At 30.4% G+C, this 17,082-nt stretch overlaps 5 protein-coding genes across 5 annotated transcripts in view; all 5 read left to right on the forward strand.

Moving 5' to 3' along the window:
- The window catches only part of LOC129787507 (C2 domain-containing protein 5), a 970,947-nt gene that overhangs the window by 427,519 nt on the left and 526,346 nt on the right, over nucleotides 1-17,082 (forward strand). The window lies entirely within an intron of this gene.
- Nucleotides 641-6,237, forward strand: LOC129786900 (probable cytochrome P450 313a4). The gene is made up of 4 exons (XM_055822154.1): nucleotides 641-700; nucleotides 5,546-5,783; nucleotides 5,854-6,083; nucleotides 6,229-6,237. Exons 1-4 carry the CDS (start codon nucleotides 641-643, stop codon nucleotides 6,235-6,237), a joined length of 537 nt encoding a protein of 178 aa, XP_055678129.1.
- Nucleotides 6,717-11,533, forward strand: LOC129786901 (probable cytochrome P450 313a1). The gene is made up of 6 exons (XM_055822155.1): nucleotides 6,717-6,781; nucleotides 6,861-7,014; nucleotides 7,920-8,157; nucleotides 8,222-8,451; nucleotides 11,020-11,144; nucleotides 11,485-11,533. Exons 1-6 carry the CDS (start codon nucleotides 6,717-6,719, stop codon nucleotides 11,531-11,533), a joined length of 861 nt encoding a protein of 286 aa, XP_055678130.1.
- LOC129786902 (probable cytochrome P450 313a4) lies at nucleotides 12,062-13,770 on the forward strand. Its single transcript, XM_055822156.1, has 5 exons — nucleotides 12,062-12,260; nucleotides 12,321-12,460; nucleotides 13,200-13,437; nucleotides 13,503-13,704; nucleotides 13,758-13,770. Exons 1-5 carry the CDS (start codon nucleotides 12,062-12,064, stop codon nucleotides 13,768-13,770), a joined length of 792 nt encoding a protein of 263 aa, XP_055678131.1.
- Nucleotides 14,278-17,015, forward strand: LOC129787813 (probable cytochrome P450 313b1). Its single transcript, XM_055823614.1, has 7 exons — nucleotides 14,278-14,679; nucleotides 14,742-14,930; nucleotides 15,005-15,074; nucleotides 15,603-15,729; nucleotides 15,809-15,988; nucleotides 16,086-16,323; nucleotides 16,390-17,015. The coding sequence occupies exons 1-7, from the start codon at nucleotides 14,310-14,312 to the stop codon at nucleotides 16,734-16,736; spliced, it is 1,521 nt and encodes a 506-aa protein (XP_055679589.1). The 5' UTR covers nucleotides 14,278-14,309; the 3' UTR covers nucleotides 16,737-17,015.

A 17,082-nucleotide genomic window follows, 5' to 3' on the forward strand; every position in this document is an offset into this window, starting at 1 on the left:
AATTTTTTTGTCGAGATCGTGTAGGAGGAGAATCTGTGAGCAACAAAAAATCTGTATTTTGTTAGAAAAGAAAAAAATAAGATTGATCGTGTGACGATCATAATTTAGAGATCATGACGAAGCAGTGTGACGTATCGTACAAGTCATTTAGCAAATGATCTTCTGCGAATTTTCTCACCTGCCCGGTAAGCCGGAAATTGCATTTCTACGACAAAATAATGATGGCATGATATCAAACACGCTGATCGCCGAAATGATCATTGCGCGGGAATTTTGCGCAGTTCGCACAAACTGTGTCAGGTTCATGATCAATTTTCTTCTTGAATTTCATCTGTTGGTGGAAAATTGGAGGATAATTGATTTGACTTTGGCCTTCATGGCGGCAGGTACGTCGCTTCTGGCCCGCCGGCCTTCACATGGGGAGTTTTCATTTTCACTCGCGATCGCGCTCAAATGCGATCGCTACTCAAATGCAATCGAATACGTAATCCTCGTCGTACATCCAAAGAATGTTGCAGCTCTGTGACTTTTCTCATGCTGCGAATTATGAAATCTAATTTCCCAATCAACAAGTTTTGCTACAAATTCATCGTGATTGCGATTTCCTTATGATTTTCTTGTAGCCATTTAAGCAGCTGTGATGGATGTTCGCGTGGCTAAGTCCGAGGGTGATCAAGTTTCGGGCTATGTGGCATGCCAAGTAGCTTGTGTATCTTGCTAATTGTACTAACATAGTATTTGCTGCTGTACTTGCATCATCTGATATCTTTGTATTTTAAGTGCCATTCCACTTTGATGGAGCGCGATCGCGATCTCAGGCTATAGATTACAGAGTAAGAAAAAAATCATTTTATTTTAATGAAAGACTTATCTCTTGCAGCAAATTGTGGGGAATTAGTTTATTCCAGGTACATCAATTGGCAATAAACATATTGATTGTAGACAAAGTGATCTTGCGGTCAAAGCCACGATCAATGTTGTAGAGCGAGGATCGCAATTTTATTTTATTACGAATCTCATTATTTAATTTATTTACAACACAACATATTTTCTTCCTTCCTTCGCAAAATAATGAGTATTAAATTTCTTAGTAGCTATATCTAGTTATGTTTCTTTTTCTTTATTTTTCTCTTATGTAATAAATATGAAGCAATAGTGAAATTTTACTCTCTGATTTTTTGCGGAATAAAATGATCTCATTTGTTTTTGAAAAAAATGGCAAGATTATCTCACGTGTAGAGTTAAATGACAGTTTAAAAAAAAGTAACGTAAATTGGAAAAACATAGATAATTAAAAAAAATTAATAGCAACAGAAAAATTGAGATCTTCTTTTATTCGTTTAATTTTATTTCGTAAGGATACACTTGAATAATTTTTATTATTTAGTTTAATTCTTTGAACTATTAAATGAATTCTATAATTTGTAAATTAAATTTTTACGTCTTACGGCTTTGCTTTAATGTTCCTTAACCTGTTATGTTGGAATTAATGATTTACGTAATTATTATATTACGCTGTAACGAATTGGTCTATTAAAAGTTTCATTAAAGTATTTTCATTACGTAAAAAATAGTATATAAAAAAAAATATGAAACTTCACAATAAATGTTAAAGAAGAAAGTAAAATAAATACTAAAGCAAAAGATTTTTTCTCTCTTCTTGGTAATTTTAAAATAAAAAAAATATTATTAGGTTTTTTTTTTGCTTAAAATTGCTTTAACTTTCAGCAGATGTACTTACATTTTTTGCATTCTTACAATTAACAGTAAATTCTTCAATATTTTTTGAATATTTCAAAAACTATTTTGAATTTTTCGTGCTTTTTGTGTACCTTCATAATTCTTATTTTATTAATTCTTAATCAATTAAGTATTCAAGACTTAACTTTGATGAATAAAATAATTGTTTTAGGGACATTGAAAGCCTTAAAAATACACAATGCGATTTTCCCTACGCACTAAATATAGCAAAATTAGCACATCCGGATTAAATGAAGTAAAATAAATTCCCATTGACGTGTAACTAAATTGTAACTAAAAGTATAGCAGATAAATGGAATGGGGGGATTCCATCGTGTATCGTCATCAGATAAGAATTTCATCTCTTCTAGCTTCATGCTGGAAAGTTATGTACAAAATGAAACACATTCAATGCAAACGTTGCTTTCTCTTCCATGAACACCTAATTGCACGTCTGTCGATGTAATTTGATAAGACGATGCGATATCACGAGGAATGTCATAATTAAATTTTCACAATATATATTTGCATCAAATGCTTGAATTTATTCAAAGCACACACAACATTTTGAACGGATTTCCGGACGAAGCGTGGGTGTGTTGTATGACTTCTCAACTATATGCATGCAACCCTGAGTTGAAAAATATGTAGAATCTCTGTACCCACCTCCCCAACTCCGCCTCCTCCCCCTTCAAGCCAAGCAGAATAGAATGAGATTGTGTTGCAAAAGAATAAAGAATGCATACGGGGGACATTTTGCAAAGAGAGAAGAGAGTGCAGCAACATTCAATTGAGAAACATTTGAATGGAAATTGGCTTGAATTCTTCACAGCAATTTCATGTTTATCCAACTGCAGGCACTCTCTGCAATTGGTATTCAACCCAACCCACCCTGTGGGTCGGAAGTGCAACTGAAAATAAATGAGGTATATTTGCTTTTAATTGCGGGGGATGGATACAACGAGTTGAGAGCAAAAAAAAGAGTGAACGAGCGTGGGAATTTGCAATGAGGACGCCTGGTGGCATCTCACCAGCATTTACTTTTGCCCAGGCAATTCCCAGAGAGCTTAAAGTTTATTTACGAGACACACTCTGGGTGTGCTCTTGGGTACGCTAATTGGTGCACCCGCGGTGGGAAAAGCTCACAAACTTTATCATCTGCTATCTTGGAGTCATTCGCACAAAACTCCTAAAATGTTTCACTTTGACTAAACGTTCCTCTTCGTGTCGCACCACTATTTTATATTATGGAGATGTTTGTTTGGATGCTGGAAAAATTAAATGGAGCATTCATTTGCGGTGTGAAAGTCGAAAAAAACGAAGGACTTAGAACGATTTAGCTAGTTTTAGATGCAAATTAGTTTTCAATTACTGTTAATTGTAAAAAAAATGAATTAAAGAATTAAGAAACAGATTAATTTAAAAATGCGAGAAAGCTCTTTGATTAAATCTTAAAGAATTCACTGAATGTTGTAGAATTTTCTCTAGAATTGAAATTAAATTTAAGATTAATCAATCTGACTAACTCAATCATGATTGAGCATTTGTTGGCTCAATCTATTGTTTACTGGGAAGCTATGCATGTACATAAAATAAAAATTCTTCTTGTTTATATTTTAAATGATTTTTTTTAAATTTTTAGTTAGTAGAATTAACAAATACTTTCTTTTCTTACGGCTTGGGATAATTTGTATATTTCTTCTTTTGACATAAACTTTTATTAACCTTCCGTATACTGTGAGGGGTAGGTGACCGACCCCAGAGCTATATTTCAATTAATTGCGCCTTAGTTCTTAGATGTATAGAACCAAGCTTCTGGAAATAAGCTCCTTGGTTATCTGAGAAGATTGTGTAAAAATTTCAGATAATTGTGTAAAAGTTATTAACAAAAATGTAAGAAGAGGGAATTCAAAAATTGGTGTAACGGTCAAATTTATTCCAGTTTTCTTCCATTGTCAATCTTTGTCTCTTTATAGACGTTTCTAAAATTCCATCTAAAATGTATTTTTGTGTTCTAAAATGGACAAAAGACTTCTTAGGAAGTACCAAGGAGTCTATTAAAGCTGAGTTGATAGAATGAATTTGCTTTTTTGCGAAAAATTCTATGGGGTCGGTCACCTACCCTAATAGTAATGCGCGTGAGTGTTTTGGTCACAGTATATGGACGGTTAACTTGTGCTAATCTTCAAGTTTTTTTCATAGCAAAAAGCGAAATTAATTGTTGGTTTTAAATGTTTCCTGAAATAAAATAAATTTACTCAAATCTCAGTGGAGGGGTTGAGTTTTTTACAAGAAATTTGACCATATAAAATGAGTCTGATTACGGAATAAACACTATTCTATTAGTTGGTGTTCCTTTCGTGTTGATTAAGTGCAACAATGTGGATATTCTTAGTGATAATTTCAAGTGCATTACTTTTGAACTATTTGTGGACTAGGAGGGATTTGTGTAGGTTAATATGGCAAATGCCAGGCCCCTCATTATGGTTTTTAACCAAAAAATATTACCATACTTTTGCAATGGATGAAAAAGGAATATCTTCAATGGGAATTTTAAAATCACTTCAAGAAATTAGATCAGAAGTTCCTGAAAATCTCTTCAGATTTTGGATCTTAAGAGATCTGTATGTGTTTGTGATGGAACCAGAACATCTAAAAATTATTCTCAATTCTTCATACTGCCTAAACCGTGGAAGAATATACGATTTAGCCAAATATTTTGGTGAAAATGGAATTGGTCTTCTTAAAAGTAAAGTTTTTCATTTTTCTTTTAATATACGAAAATTAATTTTTTTTTTCTTTCTTTCTATTATCTTAATTAAAGTGCCCAAATGGAAGCAAAGTCGGAAAATGCTAAATCCAAGCTTCAATAGTAAAGCTTGTCAAAGTTATCTTTCCATCTTTAATCAAGAAATTAAAATATTGATTTCTCTTATGAAAGATCAATGCAGGAATCAGGAGCCAATAGATATTAAATACAATATGGCAGCTTTGGTGGCTGATACAATATTTCGTAAGAAAGATTTTGAAATTTATTGTTTTTGGCAAATATTAAAAAAAAAACTTTTTCGTTTTTACACAAGGAACAATGATGGGAAAAGAGATGTCTTTCCAGAAAAATGAAAATTATCATCTTCTGGAACACATGAATAAGTGAGTCTAATTTATGTACTACATATATTCACAATAAAGCATAAAGCGCAAGGTTTTTTTTTGCTTTTTTAAAGAGTGCACAAAAATTATATTTTACTCACAGAGTACCTTACATTTAATTTTTTACTCAACAATTTTTATACTTTGCCTAAAGTCGTAAAGCATTCTGAACATAATAAAGTTTTATTTTATTTTTTAGTCTCTCATACGTATTGGGGCAACGTATAAGCAATCCTCTACTTCATATTTCACTAATATACCAGTTCACACACTTTTATAGGACCGAAAAGAAATGTTCCGATGTCATTATGACAATTGCCCACAAGGTCTTATGAAATTTATTTAAAATTTAAATGAAATGAAATTTAAATCTATTGTATTTAAAATTTTAGGTTCTAGATGAACAGAAAGCAAAATGGTTGGAAAATTATAACGAACTAATGAGCAAAACAGGAGTTGGGGGGATTGATGAAGTTTCAACGATTTTACAAATTTTCATAGATCAACTATTTATCAAACATATAAAAGAAAATAGGCTCAGTGAAAAAGAAGTTATTGGAGAAAGCTTCACAATTCTTGTAGCTGTATGAAAAAAACACATAAAAATTCTAAGTTAATTGATGAAAAGTAATTAGTTCTTTTACAATTTTAGGGATATGAAACCTCAGCGGTTGTTACTGTAATTTTTATCGTAATGTTAGCCATATTTTCTCAACATCAAGAAAGGATATATGAGGAAATTAAATCCACATTGCTGAACACAGAAGATTACGTTGAGTATGAGGATCTCAACAAATGCGAATTTTTGGACAGATTTATTAAGGAAGTTCTTAGACTATTTCCCCCTATTCCGTTAATGGTTAGAAGTCTGGAGAAACCTATTAAAATTGGTATATACCTCAAATACTTTTTAAATAATAATTTTTTAAATATTTAATAAATAAAACTCTACCCTAATAGGACAATACTCCATCCCGCCTGGAACGCAAATATTGATTTCTTTAATATCGCTGCACAGGGAGAAGAATATTTGGGGTCCAACCGCCGATGATTTCGATCCAGATCGTTTTCTTCCCGAAAATATGAAGAAAATGCATCCTTACGCTTATTTACCCTTTGGTGGAGGACCTAGGAATTGTATTGGAATGAAATATGCTAATGTATTCCTCAAAATGTTCCTCATCCAAATGGTTAGAAATTTCAAATTTCGCACAGATCTTAAATTCTATGATTTAAGCTACGATATAGACTTTACATTAAAGTTAAAGAATAAACTTAACATTGTTGTACAGCTGAGAGATTAAAATGAACAACACTAATAAATTGTCATTGTAGCACAATTAATTGTGTATTATACCGTACTATTTTTTTTAAAGAAATATCTAAAGATGTTTTCCTTTTACTACTGGGATCATGTAGAAGAAAAAGCTAATAAAAATTACCCATAATTAAGGTTTTGTTGAATCTAACAAATTAAGCTTCTTTTTTTTTTCCTATGGATTGTTAGTGTAATTTATATATTTTTAGTTTTTACACAAACTTTTATAACTCTGTGCTAATCATCATTTTTTTTGTTTAACAGAAAAAAATGGAAAAAATTCTTTTTAAACGTTTCCTGAAATAAAATTAATTTACGCAAATCTTATTGGGGGGACTAAGTTTTTTGTTATAAATAATATGAATACCATATAAAAGGAATGTGATTGCGGATAAAGCATCATTTTGTGTCAATTAAGGGTAACAATGTGGATGATTTTAGTGATAGTTTCAAGTGTATTACTTTTGTACTATTTGTGGATTAGGAGGGACTTTTACAGGCTAATATGGCAAATGCCAGGCCCTTCATTATGGTTTATAGCCAAGATATATTACGATACTCTTACAATGGGTGAAAAAGGAATATCTTCAGTGGGAATTTTAAAAACTCTACAAGACATCAAGTCAAAAGTTTCTCAAACTCTCTTCAGATTTTGGATCTTAACAGATCTGTATGTGTTTGTGATGGAACCAGAATATCTACAAATTATTCTCAACTCTCTGCAGTGTCTAAACCGCGGAAATATTTACGATTTTGGCAAATACTTTGGGGAAAATGGAATTGGCATTGTTAAAAGTAATCTTGTTAGTTCATTATTGTTCGAGAAATACTTTTATTTAAATTTTTTATCTTTTATTTAAGTGCCTAAATGGAAAGAAAGTAGGAAAATGCTTAATCCAAGCTTCAGTAGAAGAGCTTGTCAAACTTATCAACCCATCTTTGATCAAGAAATCAAAGTCTTGATAGCTTGCATGAGAGAACAATGCAGGAATCAAAAGCCAATAGATATTCAATACAATATGGCGACTTTTGTGGCTGATACAATATTTCGTAAGAGTGACTTTGAGATTTTATTTTGAATAAATATTTATTATTAATATTTTGTATTTACTAAAGGGACAATGATGGGAAATGAAACGGATTTTCAGAAAAATGAAAATCACCATCTTCTGAAACATATGAACATGTAAGAATAATTTATGTAGAATGATCAATTTTTTTTATTGCTTTGAGCGTTAAAACGTTCTAAACATAATAAAGTTTAATTTTATTTTTCAGTCTTTCATATGTATTGAATAAACGTATAAGCAATCCACTCCTTCATTTTACACTAATACACAAATTGACAAATTTATATCGGATCGAAAAGGAAAGTTCCAATGTCCTCCTGACAATGGCCCACAAGGTCCTTTTTTTTAATTTTCAAATATGAAAACAAAATATAATTGCTTTCGTTTTTCATTTTAGGTTCTAGATGAACAGAAAACAAAATGGCTGGAAAATTGTAAAGAATTAAAGAACACAGGACCAGATGAAATTTCAACAAATACACAACTTTTCATTGATATAATATTAAATAGTTTTTTGAAAGAAAATAAGCTCAGTGAAAAAGAAGTCATTGGAGAAAGCTTCACAATTCTTGTAGCTGTATGAAAAACAAAGAATTCTAACTTAATATGATGAGATAATTTTTTTTTTTAAATTTTAGGGCTATGAAACCTCAGCAATTGTCACTGTAATTTTCATCGTTATGTTGGCAATATTTCCTGAACATCAGGAAAGAATCTATGATGAAATTAAATCCACATTTACGAGTTTGCAAGATAACTTTGAGTATGAGGATTTCAACAAATGCGAATTTTTGGACAGATTTATTAAGGAAATTTTACGGCTATTTCCTCCTGTTCCTCTTATGGTCAGAAGTATTCAACAAACTATAAAAATAGGTAGGTCCAAAATTTAAATTTTGGTTTAAGGACATGTTAATTAATTAAAACTCTACCCTAATAGGACAATACTCCATCCCGCCTGGAACGCAAATATTGATATCTTTAATTTCGCTGCACAGGGAGAAGAATATTTGGGGTCCAACCGCCGATGATTTCGATCCAGATCGTTTTCTTCCCGAAAATATGAAGAAAATGCATCCTTACGCTTATTTACCCTTTGGTGGAGGACCTAGGAATTGTATTGGAATGAAATATGCTAATGTATTCCTCAAAATGTTCCTCATCCAAATGGTTAGAAATTTCAAATTTCGCACAGATCTTAAATATCATGATTTATGCTACGATGTAGACTTTACATTGAAGTTAAAGAATAAACTTAACATTGATGTAGAGCTCAGGGATTATTAACCCTTTAAGGTTTTTTGGGCCATACTCTGACCCAAACGTGAAACATTTTATTTTTTCAATTATTTATTAATGTAATTGTTTTTCCATGTTACAAATGTATCAAATTTACTCATAAGGAGTCAAAGAAGACGTTCTGAGTGAGAAAAGTCATCTAAAAAAATCATAGAATAAAAATCGCGATAAAAGAGCGCATGTTTCAATGTTTTTATGTTTCACGTTGGACGTTAAAGGGTTAACATATTCAGGATCACTGTACATGTTACGTAAAATGTGTAATTTGGAAATGAAACAAATTTTCTAATCGTTATATAGAACTGATGCAGTAAGGATAATGTAGAAAAAACATAATGTAGAAAAAATATGTTGTCCACTAAATAAATGTAGAGTTAATGGTCCAGCCTGGTGAAATCGAGTACATAATTAATCTGCATAAAAATTTAAAAATTAAAATTCTTGGCATTATATCAATCTTTATAAGTCATTATAAGATTTTGTTTATAGTTGTAAATAAAAGTTCTTGTGTCTATCGCGAGTTAATTAAAAAAAAGTAGGTAGGTATAGTCTTTGTACGCATAGTCATAAACTTCCTTCGTTTTTTGGACATTTCCCTTAATTATGGTCTATAATAGAATTTAATAATAGAATTTTAGTATGTACAATTATAATTGAGAAATTAAGTTATTTTATCCAAAACTTGGTGGAGGGGCTAAGTTTTTACGATTTAACTGTACATATAAAAGGGTTATGAATTAGAAATAATATTTAGTTCGCTCTTGTCAGTGAGTAAAGTGTAAAAATGTGGATATATCTTGTGATAATTTTGGGTCTTCTCCTTTTGCATTTTTTGTGGGTGAAAAGAGATTTGTACAGGCTTGCATGGCAGATGCCAGGTCCCTCGCTATGGTACATAATAAAGGGGTTTTTCCATACTCTTCTAAATACTTCTAAAGGAGTCCCCAAAGTTGGAATGTTAGAATCTATGAAGCTCGTTAAGGATCACATATCTAAAGTTCCCTTCAGATATTGGTTCTTAACAAATTTATATGTATTTGTGATGGATCCAGACGATATTCAGACTATTTTAAATTCTCCGAATTGTTTTGATCGTGGATTGATTTACGAATTTGGTGACTTTTTTGCTAAAAACGGAATCGGAATTAACAAAAGTAAGCCTTATCCGTTCTTAATCTAAAAAAAATTATTAATTTTTTTATATTCTCTACTTAACCTATCAAGCTTTTAATCTTTTTATAAGAAATTTGTTTTTTATTAAATGCCATTGATCTACTTATAGTTCACCGGTGGAAGCAAAGTCGAAAAACGTTAAATCCAGTCTTTACTACTAAAGCTTGTCAGGGTTACTTAACGATCTTTAATGAAGAAATAAGTGTGATGGTTTCACGTATGAAGGACATTTGTAGGCATCGGGAGCCAGTAGATGTTCAATACTATATCAGTTCTTTAGTATTTGATTCAATTTTTCGTAAGTAAACTGAAATTTATTGGTTTTTATGAGTTTTTATTTAAATACTTTGTTTTTGTACAAGGAACAATGATGGGGAAGAAAATGTATTTTCAGAAGGAAAAAAATTATGACCTTGGAGAACACACAGATAAGTAAGAAAATATATTTATTAATCTTTTTATTACAAGATTTTATTTACTTTAATGTTTTGTATTTCCGTTCAAAATTTTAATGTAAAAAAAAGTTTAAATTGCCTCAATTCAGCGAAAAAACCTTTTGATGAATATAAAGGCTTTTTACGTAAAGGCTTTCAGCAATTAGTATCTTCAGAACATATTTTTTATTGCAAAGAAAAAATTTTATAGAGCAAAAGTCTGAATTTTCTAACACAAAACTTTATTCTCATTAAAAAAAATTAAACTAATTGTTGATTGTACGTGTTTACGATGTTTATTCTTCTTTACCATTTTTTTTGTACTACATCCAACTATGAGAAAACTTTTTGCTGGTAATTCTTTGTTTTTTTTTCATAGAATCTTGTTTGCAATGGGTGAACGAGTATGCAATCCGTTTATTCATAATTCAGCATTATATCGATTGACATCTCTCTACAAAGACGAAAAGAATTCTTCCAATGTTCTCATGACAATGGCAAGAAAGGTTACGTTCATTTTTCAATTTTAAATTCAAAATCTGGTTTAATTAAAAATATAAAAATCGCAATATTTCATTATAGGTCATTGCTGAAAAGAAAGCAAAATGGCTTGAAAATCGTGAAGAACTGAAGAATAAAGAAGTTGATGCTGTTTCAAATAAATTTTCAATTTATGTTGATCAAATATTTAGTAATAACTTAAAAGAAAACGAAATCGACGATGAGGACATTTTCGGAGAAACTTACACAATACTTGCTGCTGTATGAATGAATGAAAAATTTCATGGATTGATTAAAATTAGAATTAATTTTTGAAATATGTAAATTTCAGGGCTATGAAACTACAACTGTAACAGCTTATTCTTGTATCTTGGCATTGGCAATGTTTCCTGAACATCAAGAAATGATTTTTGAGGAAATTACGAAAACATTGCCGAATATGCAGGACTACGTAGAGTATGAGGATCTCAACAAATGCGAATTTTTGGACAGATTTATTAAGGAGACTCTTCGAATTTTTCCTTCAATTCCTCTAATCGTTAGAACTGTTGGAAAAGCTACTAAAATTGGTAACCATATATTTTTTTATTTTTTTATTTTCAAAAGGTCTTTGATGAAAATTTTGCTTTGGCAGGACAATATAGCATCCCGGCTGGCACACAATTAATCATGCCTATAATGTTTTTGCATAGAGAAAAAAAATTCTGGGGTCCAACTGCCGAAGATTTCGATCCAGATCGCTTTCTACCTGAAAATATAGAAAAAGTCAATCCTCATGCTTATTTACCATTCGCAGGCGGACCGAAGATTTGCATGGGGATCAAATACGCAAATACGTTCCTTAAAACATTCCTTATTCACATGGTTAAAAATTTTAAATTCCGCACAGATGTGAAAATTCAAGATCTTAAATTTAAAGCATATCTATCATTAAAACTTACAACCAAACACCAGATTTACGTTCAGAAGAGAATTTGAGAAATAGTATAGTTATGTCGTTATTAAGTTTCTTTTGTTCATTATATAAGCTTTTTACAACTTCGGTTTTTTAAAATAGAATTTTAGTATTCCAACTGAGAAATTGTTTTTTTTACCTAAAATTAAATGGAGGGGTAATTTTTTACGATTTGATCGCACTTATAAAAGGAAAATAATTTAGTAATATTACTCAGTTTAGTTTTGTTTGTTAATAAAGTGATAAGATGTGGATATATCTGGTTATAATCGCAAGTGTTTTACTTTCTCATTTTTTTTGGGTGAAAAGAGATTTGTACAGGCTCGCATGGCAGATGCCAGGTCCCTCATTATGGTACATGGTAAAGGGATTTTTTCACACTCTTCTAAATACCTCCGAAGGAATACCTAAGGTTGGAATGTTGGAATCTATGAAGCTTGTTAAGAATCACATTTCTAAAGTTCCCTTCAGATTTTGGTTCTTAACAAATTTATATGTATTTGTGATGGATCCAGAAGACATTCAGACAATTTTAAATTCTCCGAACTGTTTCGATCGTGGATTGATTTACGAGTTTGGCGACTTTTTTGCTAAAAACGGAATCGGAATTAACAAAAGTAAGGTTTTTTTTTAATCTAAAAAAAAATACTAAATTTTCTTATATTTTTTACTTAAAGTTCACAGATGGAAGCAAAGTCGTAAAACGTTAAATCCAGTCTTCAGCACTAAAGCTTGTCAAGGCTACCTGAAGATCTTCAATGAAGAAATTAGTGTTATGGTTTCACGCATGAAGGACATCTGCAAGAATCACGAACCAGTAAATATTCAATACTATATCAGTGCTTTAATATCTGATTCAATTTATCGTAAGTAAAATGAAATTTATTTTATGAATTTTTTTTAAGGTTTTAGATATTTATTCAATATTTTCTTATGTAAGGAACAATGATGGGCAAGAAAATGTGTTTCCAGAGAAAAGAAAATTATGAAATTGGAGAGCATATAAATAAGTAAGACTAATAAAATCTTTCCACACATGTTTTCTTATATATTTTGTTTTTTATTGTTTCTTTTTAATGGAACGGTCTTACAGAGTCTTGTTTGCAATAGGTGAACGAGTGTCTAATCCATTTTTGCATTATTCAACTTTATACCGATTGACGCCCCTTTACAAATCCGAGAAGAAATCTTCTAATTTTCTCATGACAATGGCTAAAAAGGTTCTATTTAAAGAATTTTCCTTTAGTCTAATTTAAGTTATTAAATTGTAATATTTTTCTTTAAAATTCAGGTAATAGATGAAGCAAAAGCAAAATGGTTGGAAAATCGTGAAGTATCAAAGAACAAAGAAGTTGAGACTGTTACCAAAAAATTTCCAATTTACGTTGATCAAATTTTCGGTAACAATTTGAAAGAAAACAAAATCGATGATGAGGAAGTTTTCGGAGAGACCTATACAATACTTGCTGCTGTACGGTTAATGAAAAAATCTGAACGTTTTATTAAAATTTAACAATTTCTTGTAGGAATATCATTTTCATTTTTATGATTTTTAGGGATATGAAACCTCAACAGTTACATCTTTATTTTGTATCCTGGCAATGGCAATGTTTCCTGAACATCAAGAAAGGATTTTTGAGGAAATTAAAACAACATTACCGAATCTGCAGGACTATGTTGAGTATGAGGATTTAAACAAATGCGAATTTTTAGACAGATTTATCAAGGAAACTCTTCGACTATTTCCTTCATTACCTCTAATAGTCAGGAGTGTTGAGAAAGCTACTCAAATTGGTAACTATATATATTTTTTTAAATTGAAAAAAAAAAGGTTCTTAATGAAAATTTCACATCTGCAGGACAATATACCGTCCCGGCTGGCACACAATTGATCATACCCTTAATATTTCTGCACAGGGAGAAAAGTTTTTGGGGCCCAACTGCCGAAGAATTCGATCCAGATCGCTTTCTACCTGAAAATATAGAAAAAGTCAATCCTCATGCTTATTTACCATTCGCCGGCGGTCCGAAGATTTGCATTGGAATAAAATATGCCAATACGTTCCTTAAAACATTCCTTATTCAAATGGTTAAAAATTTTAAATTCCGCACAGATGTGAAAATTAATGACCTTGAATTCAAAGTTAATTTTTCGTTAAAGCTTTCAACGAAACACCTGATTTACGCTGAGAAACGAATTTAAGCAAAAATTTGGCAATTATATATGTATATTATTATGTATATTCGAGGTTAGGATTAAATAATATATTGCGGATGTTGAAATAGTTCTTTTTAGGATCGACTACAAGACTAACTCTTAGTTGAAAAAGTAAAAATGCAATTATAAAATAATGTAGGTATAGTGTTTCGTATTTCTTCTAATAAAAGTATTCTAAAATAAAATTATAATTCTTTTCTTTTTCTTTATTACATGCTTTATGACTTATCAATAAAATGAGTAAAAGTTTTGCACTTATGTTTTTTGTAACGTTATAAACTTTTAGCTTCGGTTTTATAATAAAATTTAGTGGTTCTACTAGAAAAACATTTTTTTTTACTTAAAATTAAATGGAGGGGTAATTTTTTACGATTTGACTCCACTTATAAAAGGAAAATGATTTAGTAATATTATTCAGTTTAATTTTGTTTGTTAATTACGTGATAAGATGTGGATATATCTTGTGATAATTTTAAGTGCTCTTCTTTTGCATTTTTTGTGGGTTAGAAAGGATCAATACAGGCTAGGATGGCAGATGCCAGGCCCCTCACTGTGGTACATGATTAAAACTATTTGCCATACTCTACTAAATACATCAGAAGGAGTACCCAAAGTTGGAATGTTGGAATCTATAAAGCTTGTTAAGGATCACATTTCTAAAGTTCCTTGTAGATTTTGGTTCTTCACAGATCTATATGTATTTGTGATTGATCCAGAGGATATTCAGACAATTTTAAACTCTCCAAATTGTTTTGATCGTGGACTGATGTACGAGTTTGGTGACTTTTTTGCTAAAAATGGAATCGGAATTGGCAAAAGTAAGGTTTTTCCTTTTTTATAATTAAAAAAAAAGTTAGATTCTCATATTTTCTTTTTAAAGTGCACAAGTGGAAGCAAAGTCGCAAAACGTTAAATCCCGTCTTCAGTACTAAAGCTTGTCAGGGTTATCTTACGATATTCAATGAAGAAATTAATGTGATGGTCTCACGTATGAAGGACATCTGCAGGAATCACAAACCAGTAGATATTCAATACTACATCAGTGCTTTAGTATTTAGTTCAGTTTATCGTAAGAATAAAATAAAATGAATTAATTTTAGTAGAATTTTAATACATTATTTATAATATATTTTCTTATGCAAGGAACTATGATGGGGAAGAAAATGTATTTTCAGATGGATGAAAATTATGACCTCGGAGAGCACATAGATAAGTAAGACTAATAATAATAAAATAATTATGTATTATTTCAAAGTTTTCGTATTTATGTAACCACTTACATACTTATGTTTTTTTTTTTTTAATTTCAACTCCTTAAAAAAACTTTTAACTAAAAATTTTCTTTAATTGAGATTTTAAAGCTTTCTGGATCACACTGCATTTTCTCATTTATTTATTTAATTCTTTTTGTTTTACAAAAAAAAAATCTTATTGAAATTTAGCTTAGCTTATTCTTCCTTATTGATGTATAAGAGACTTTTTACTTATATGTATAAGTAAGGAGACCGGGATTAAAAAAGTCATTAAGGGTTTACAAAAATCTCAAAATATTATATTTCCCAAATAGTAAAGCGAAATGTTTAGCTCATTTCTTTAGGAAATTTACTCCCCCATAACTCTTTCACAGATCATTTTGTTCTATCTAGCTAGGAAATATGATATTTTAGGCTTTTTACAAACCCTTAAGTGACTTTATTAGCCCCACCCTATCCCCTATATATATAATTCTTTCTTTTTTCAGAATCTTATTTGGAATAGGTGAAAGAGTATGTAATCCGTTTCTACATAATTCAGCATTATATCGATTGACATCTCTCTACAGAGCCGAACAAAAAAGTTCTAATATCGTCTTTGGAATGGCTAAAAAGGTCCTACTTAGAATAGTCTTTTTTTTTTAAATTATATTATCTAAATAATTAAATCGTAATATTTTTCTTTTAAATGTAGATAATAGATGAGGCGAAAGCTAAATGGTTGGAAAATCGCGAAGAACTAAAGAATCAAGGAGTTAATGCTGCTTCAAAAAAATTTCCAATTTTCGTTGATCAAATTTTTGGTAACAATTTAAAAGAAAACGAAATAGACGATAAAGATGTTTTCGATAACATCTACACAATGCTTGCTGCTGTACGTTTAACGAAAAATTCTTGACGATTTATTGAATTAAAAAAACATTCTGTTTGGGAATAAATTTAATATATTAATATTTTTTTTTGTATTTCAGGGATATGAAACCTCAACAGTTACATCTTTATTTTGTATCCTGGCAATGGCAATGTTTCCTGAATACCAGGAAAGGATTTTTGAGGAAATTAAAACAACATTACCGAATCTGCAAGACTATGTTGAGTATGAGGATTTAAACAAATGCGAATTTTTAGACAGATTTATCAAGGAAACTCTTCGACTATTTCCTTCATTACCTCTAATAGTCAGGAGTGTTGAGAAAGCTACTAAAATTGGTAACTATATATATTTTTTTAAATTGAAAAAAAAAAAGGTTCTTAATGACATTTTCACATTTGCAGGACAATATACCATCCCGGCTGGTACACAATTGATCATACCCTTAATATTTCTGCACAGGGAGAAAAGTTTCTGGGGCCCAACTGCCGACGATTTCGATCCAGATCGTTTTCTCCCTGAAAATATAGAAAAAGTCAATCCTCTTGCTTATTTACCATTCGCCGGCGGTCCGAAGATTTGCATTGGAATAAAATATGCAAATACGTTCCTTAAAACATTCCTCATTAACATGGTTAAAAATTTTAAATTCCGCACAGATGTGAAAATTCAAGATCTTAAATTTAAAGCAAATCTGTCATTAAAACTTACAGCGAAACACCTGATTTACGTTGAGAAGCGAATGAATTAAGTTTTTGAGAAAAACCTTAAGAATCTGAAGCAAGGTAATTCAGAAAAGACGTAAAACATTTTATATTATCATTTTCTTTAGTTTTATTATTCCTTTTTATTTTTATGACTAATACCAATTAAAATGTAAATTAAGTCTGTGAACTTGTGGTGAAAATAAAATAAGTAACGTCACTCGAATATTATTTAATTTATTTTATTAATTGTGAAAAAGGATTCATAAATCATTCAAAAGTATGAAAAAAATAATAAAGAAAAAAGTTTTAAAATAATTTAATAAGTGTTTAAAAAAATCAAAATTAGTAAATAAATGTTTTTGGGGGTCTCAGTAGAGAGTCAATTGATAC

Source organism: Lutzomyia longipalpis, chromosome 1 (genome assembly GCF_024334085.1).
Source record: "Lutzomyia longipalpis isolate SR_M1_2022 chromosome 1, ASM2433408v1".
NCBI lineage: Eukaryota > Metazoa > Arthropoda > Insecta > Diptera > Psychodidae > Lutzomyia > Lutzomyia longipalpis.

Coding starts and splice junctions, on each gene's coding strand:
- LOC129786900 (XM_055822154.1), top strand. CDS start 641: ATGGATGTTCGCGTGGCTAAGTCCGAGGGTGATCAAGTTTCGGGCTAT. Junction 701..5,545: donor CGGGCTATGTGGCATGCCAA/GTAGCTTGTGTA, acceptor TTACAATTTTAG/GGATATGAAACCTCAGCGGT. Junction 5,784..5,853: donor GGAGAAACCTATTAAAATTG/GTATATACCTCA, acceptor CTACCCTAATAG/GACAATACTCCATCCCGCCT.
- LOC129786902 (XM_055822156.1), top strand. CDS start 12,062: ATGTTGGAATCTATGAAGCTTGTTAAGAATCACATTTCTAAAGTTCCC. Junction 12,461..13,199: donor TCTGCAAGAATCACGAACCA/GTAAATATTCAA, acceptor TATGATTTTTAG/GGATATGAAACCTCAACAGT. Junction 13,438..13,502: donor TGAGAAAGCTACTCAAATTG/GTAACTATATAT, acceptor TCACATCTGCAG/GACAATATACCGTCCCGGCT.
- LOC129787813 (XM_055823614.1), top strand. CDS start 14,310: ATGTGGATATATCTTGTGATAATTTTAAGTGCTCTTCTTTTGCATTTT. Junction 14,680..14,741: donor TGGAATCGGAATTGGCAAAA/GTAAGGTTTTTC, acceptor TTCTTTTTAAAG/TGCACAAGTGGAAGCAAAGT. Junction 15,075..15,602: donor CTCGGAGAGCACATAGATAA/GTAAGACTAATA, acceptor TTCTTTTTTCAG/AATCTTATTTGGAATAGGTG.
- LOC129786901 (XM_055822155.1), top strand. CDS start 6,717: ATGGCAAATGCCAGGCCCTTCATTATGGTTTATAGCCAAGATATATTA. Junction 8,452..11,019: donor AAATGTTCCTCATCCAAATG/GTTAGAAATTTC, acceptor TGTAAATTTCAG/GGCTATGAAACTACAACTGT. Junction 11,145..11,484: donor AATATGCAGGACTACGTAGA/GTATGAGGATCT, acceptor TACCATTCGCAG/GCGGACCGAAGATTTGCATG.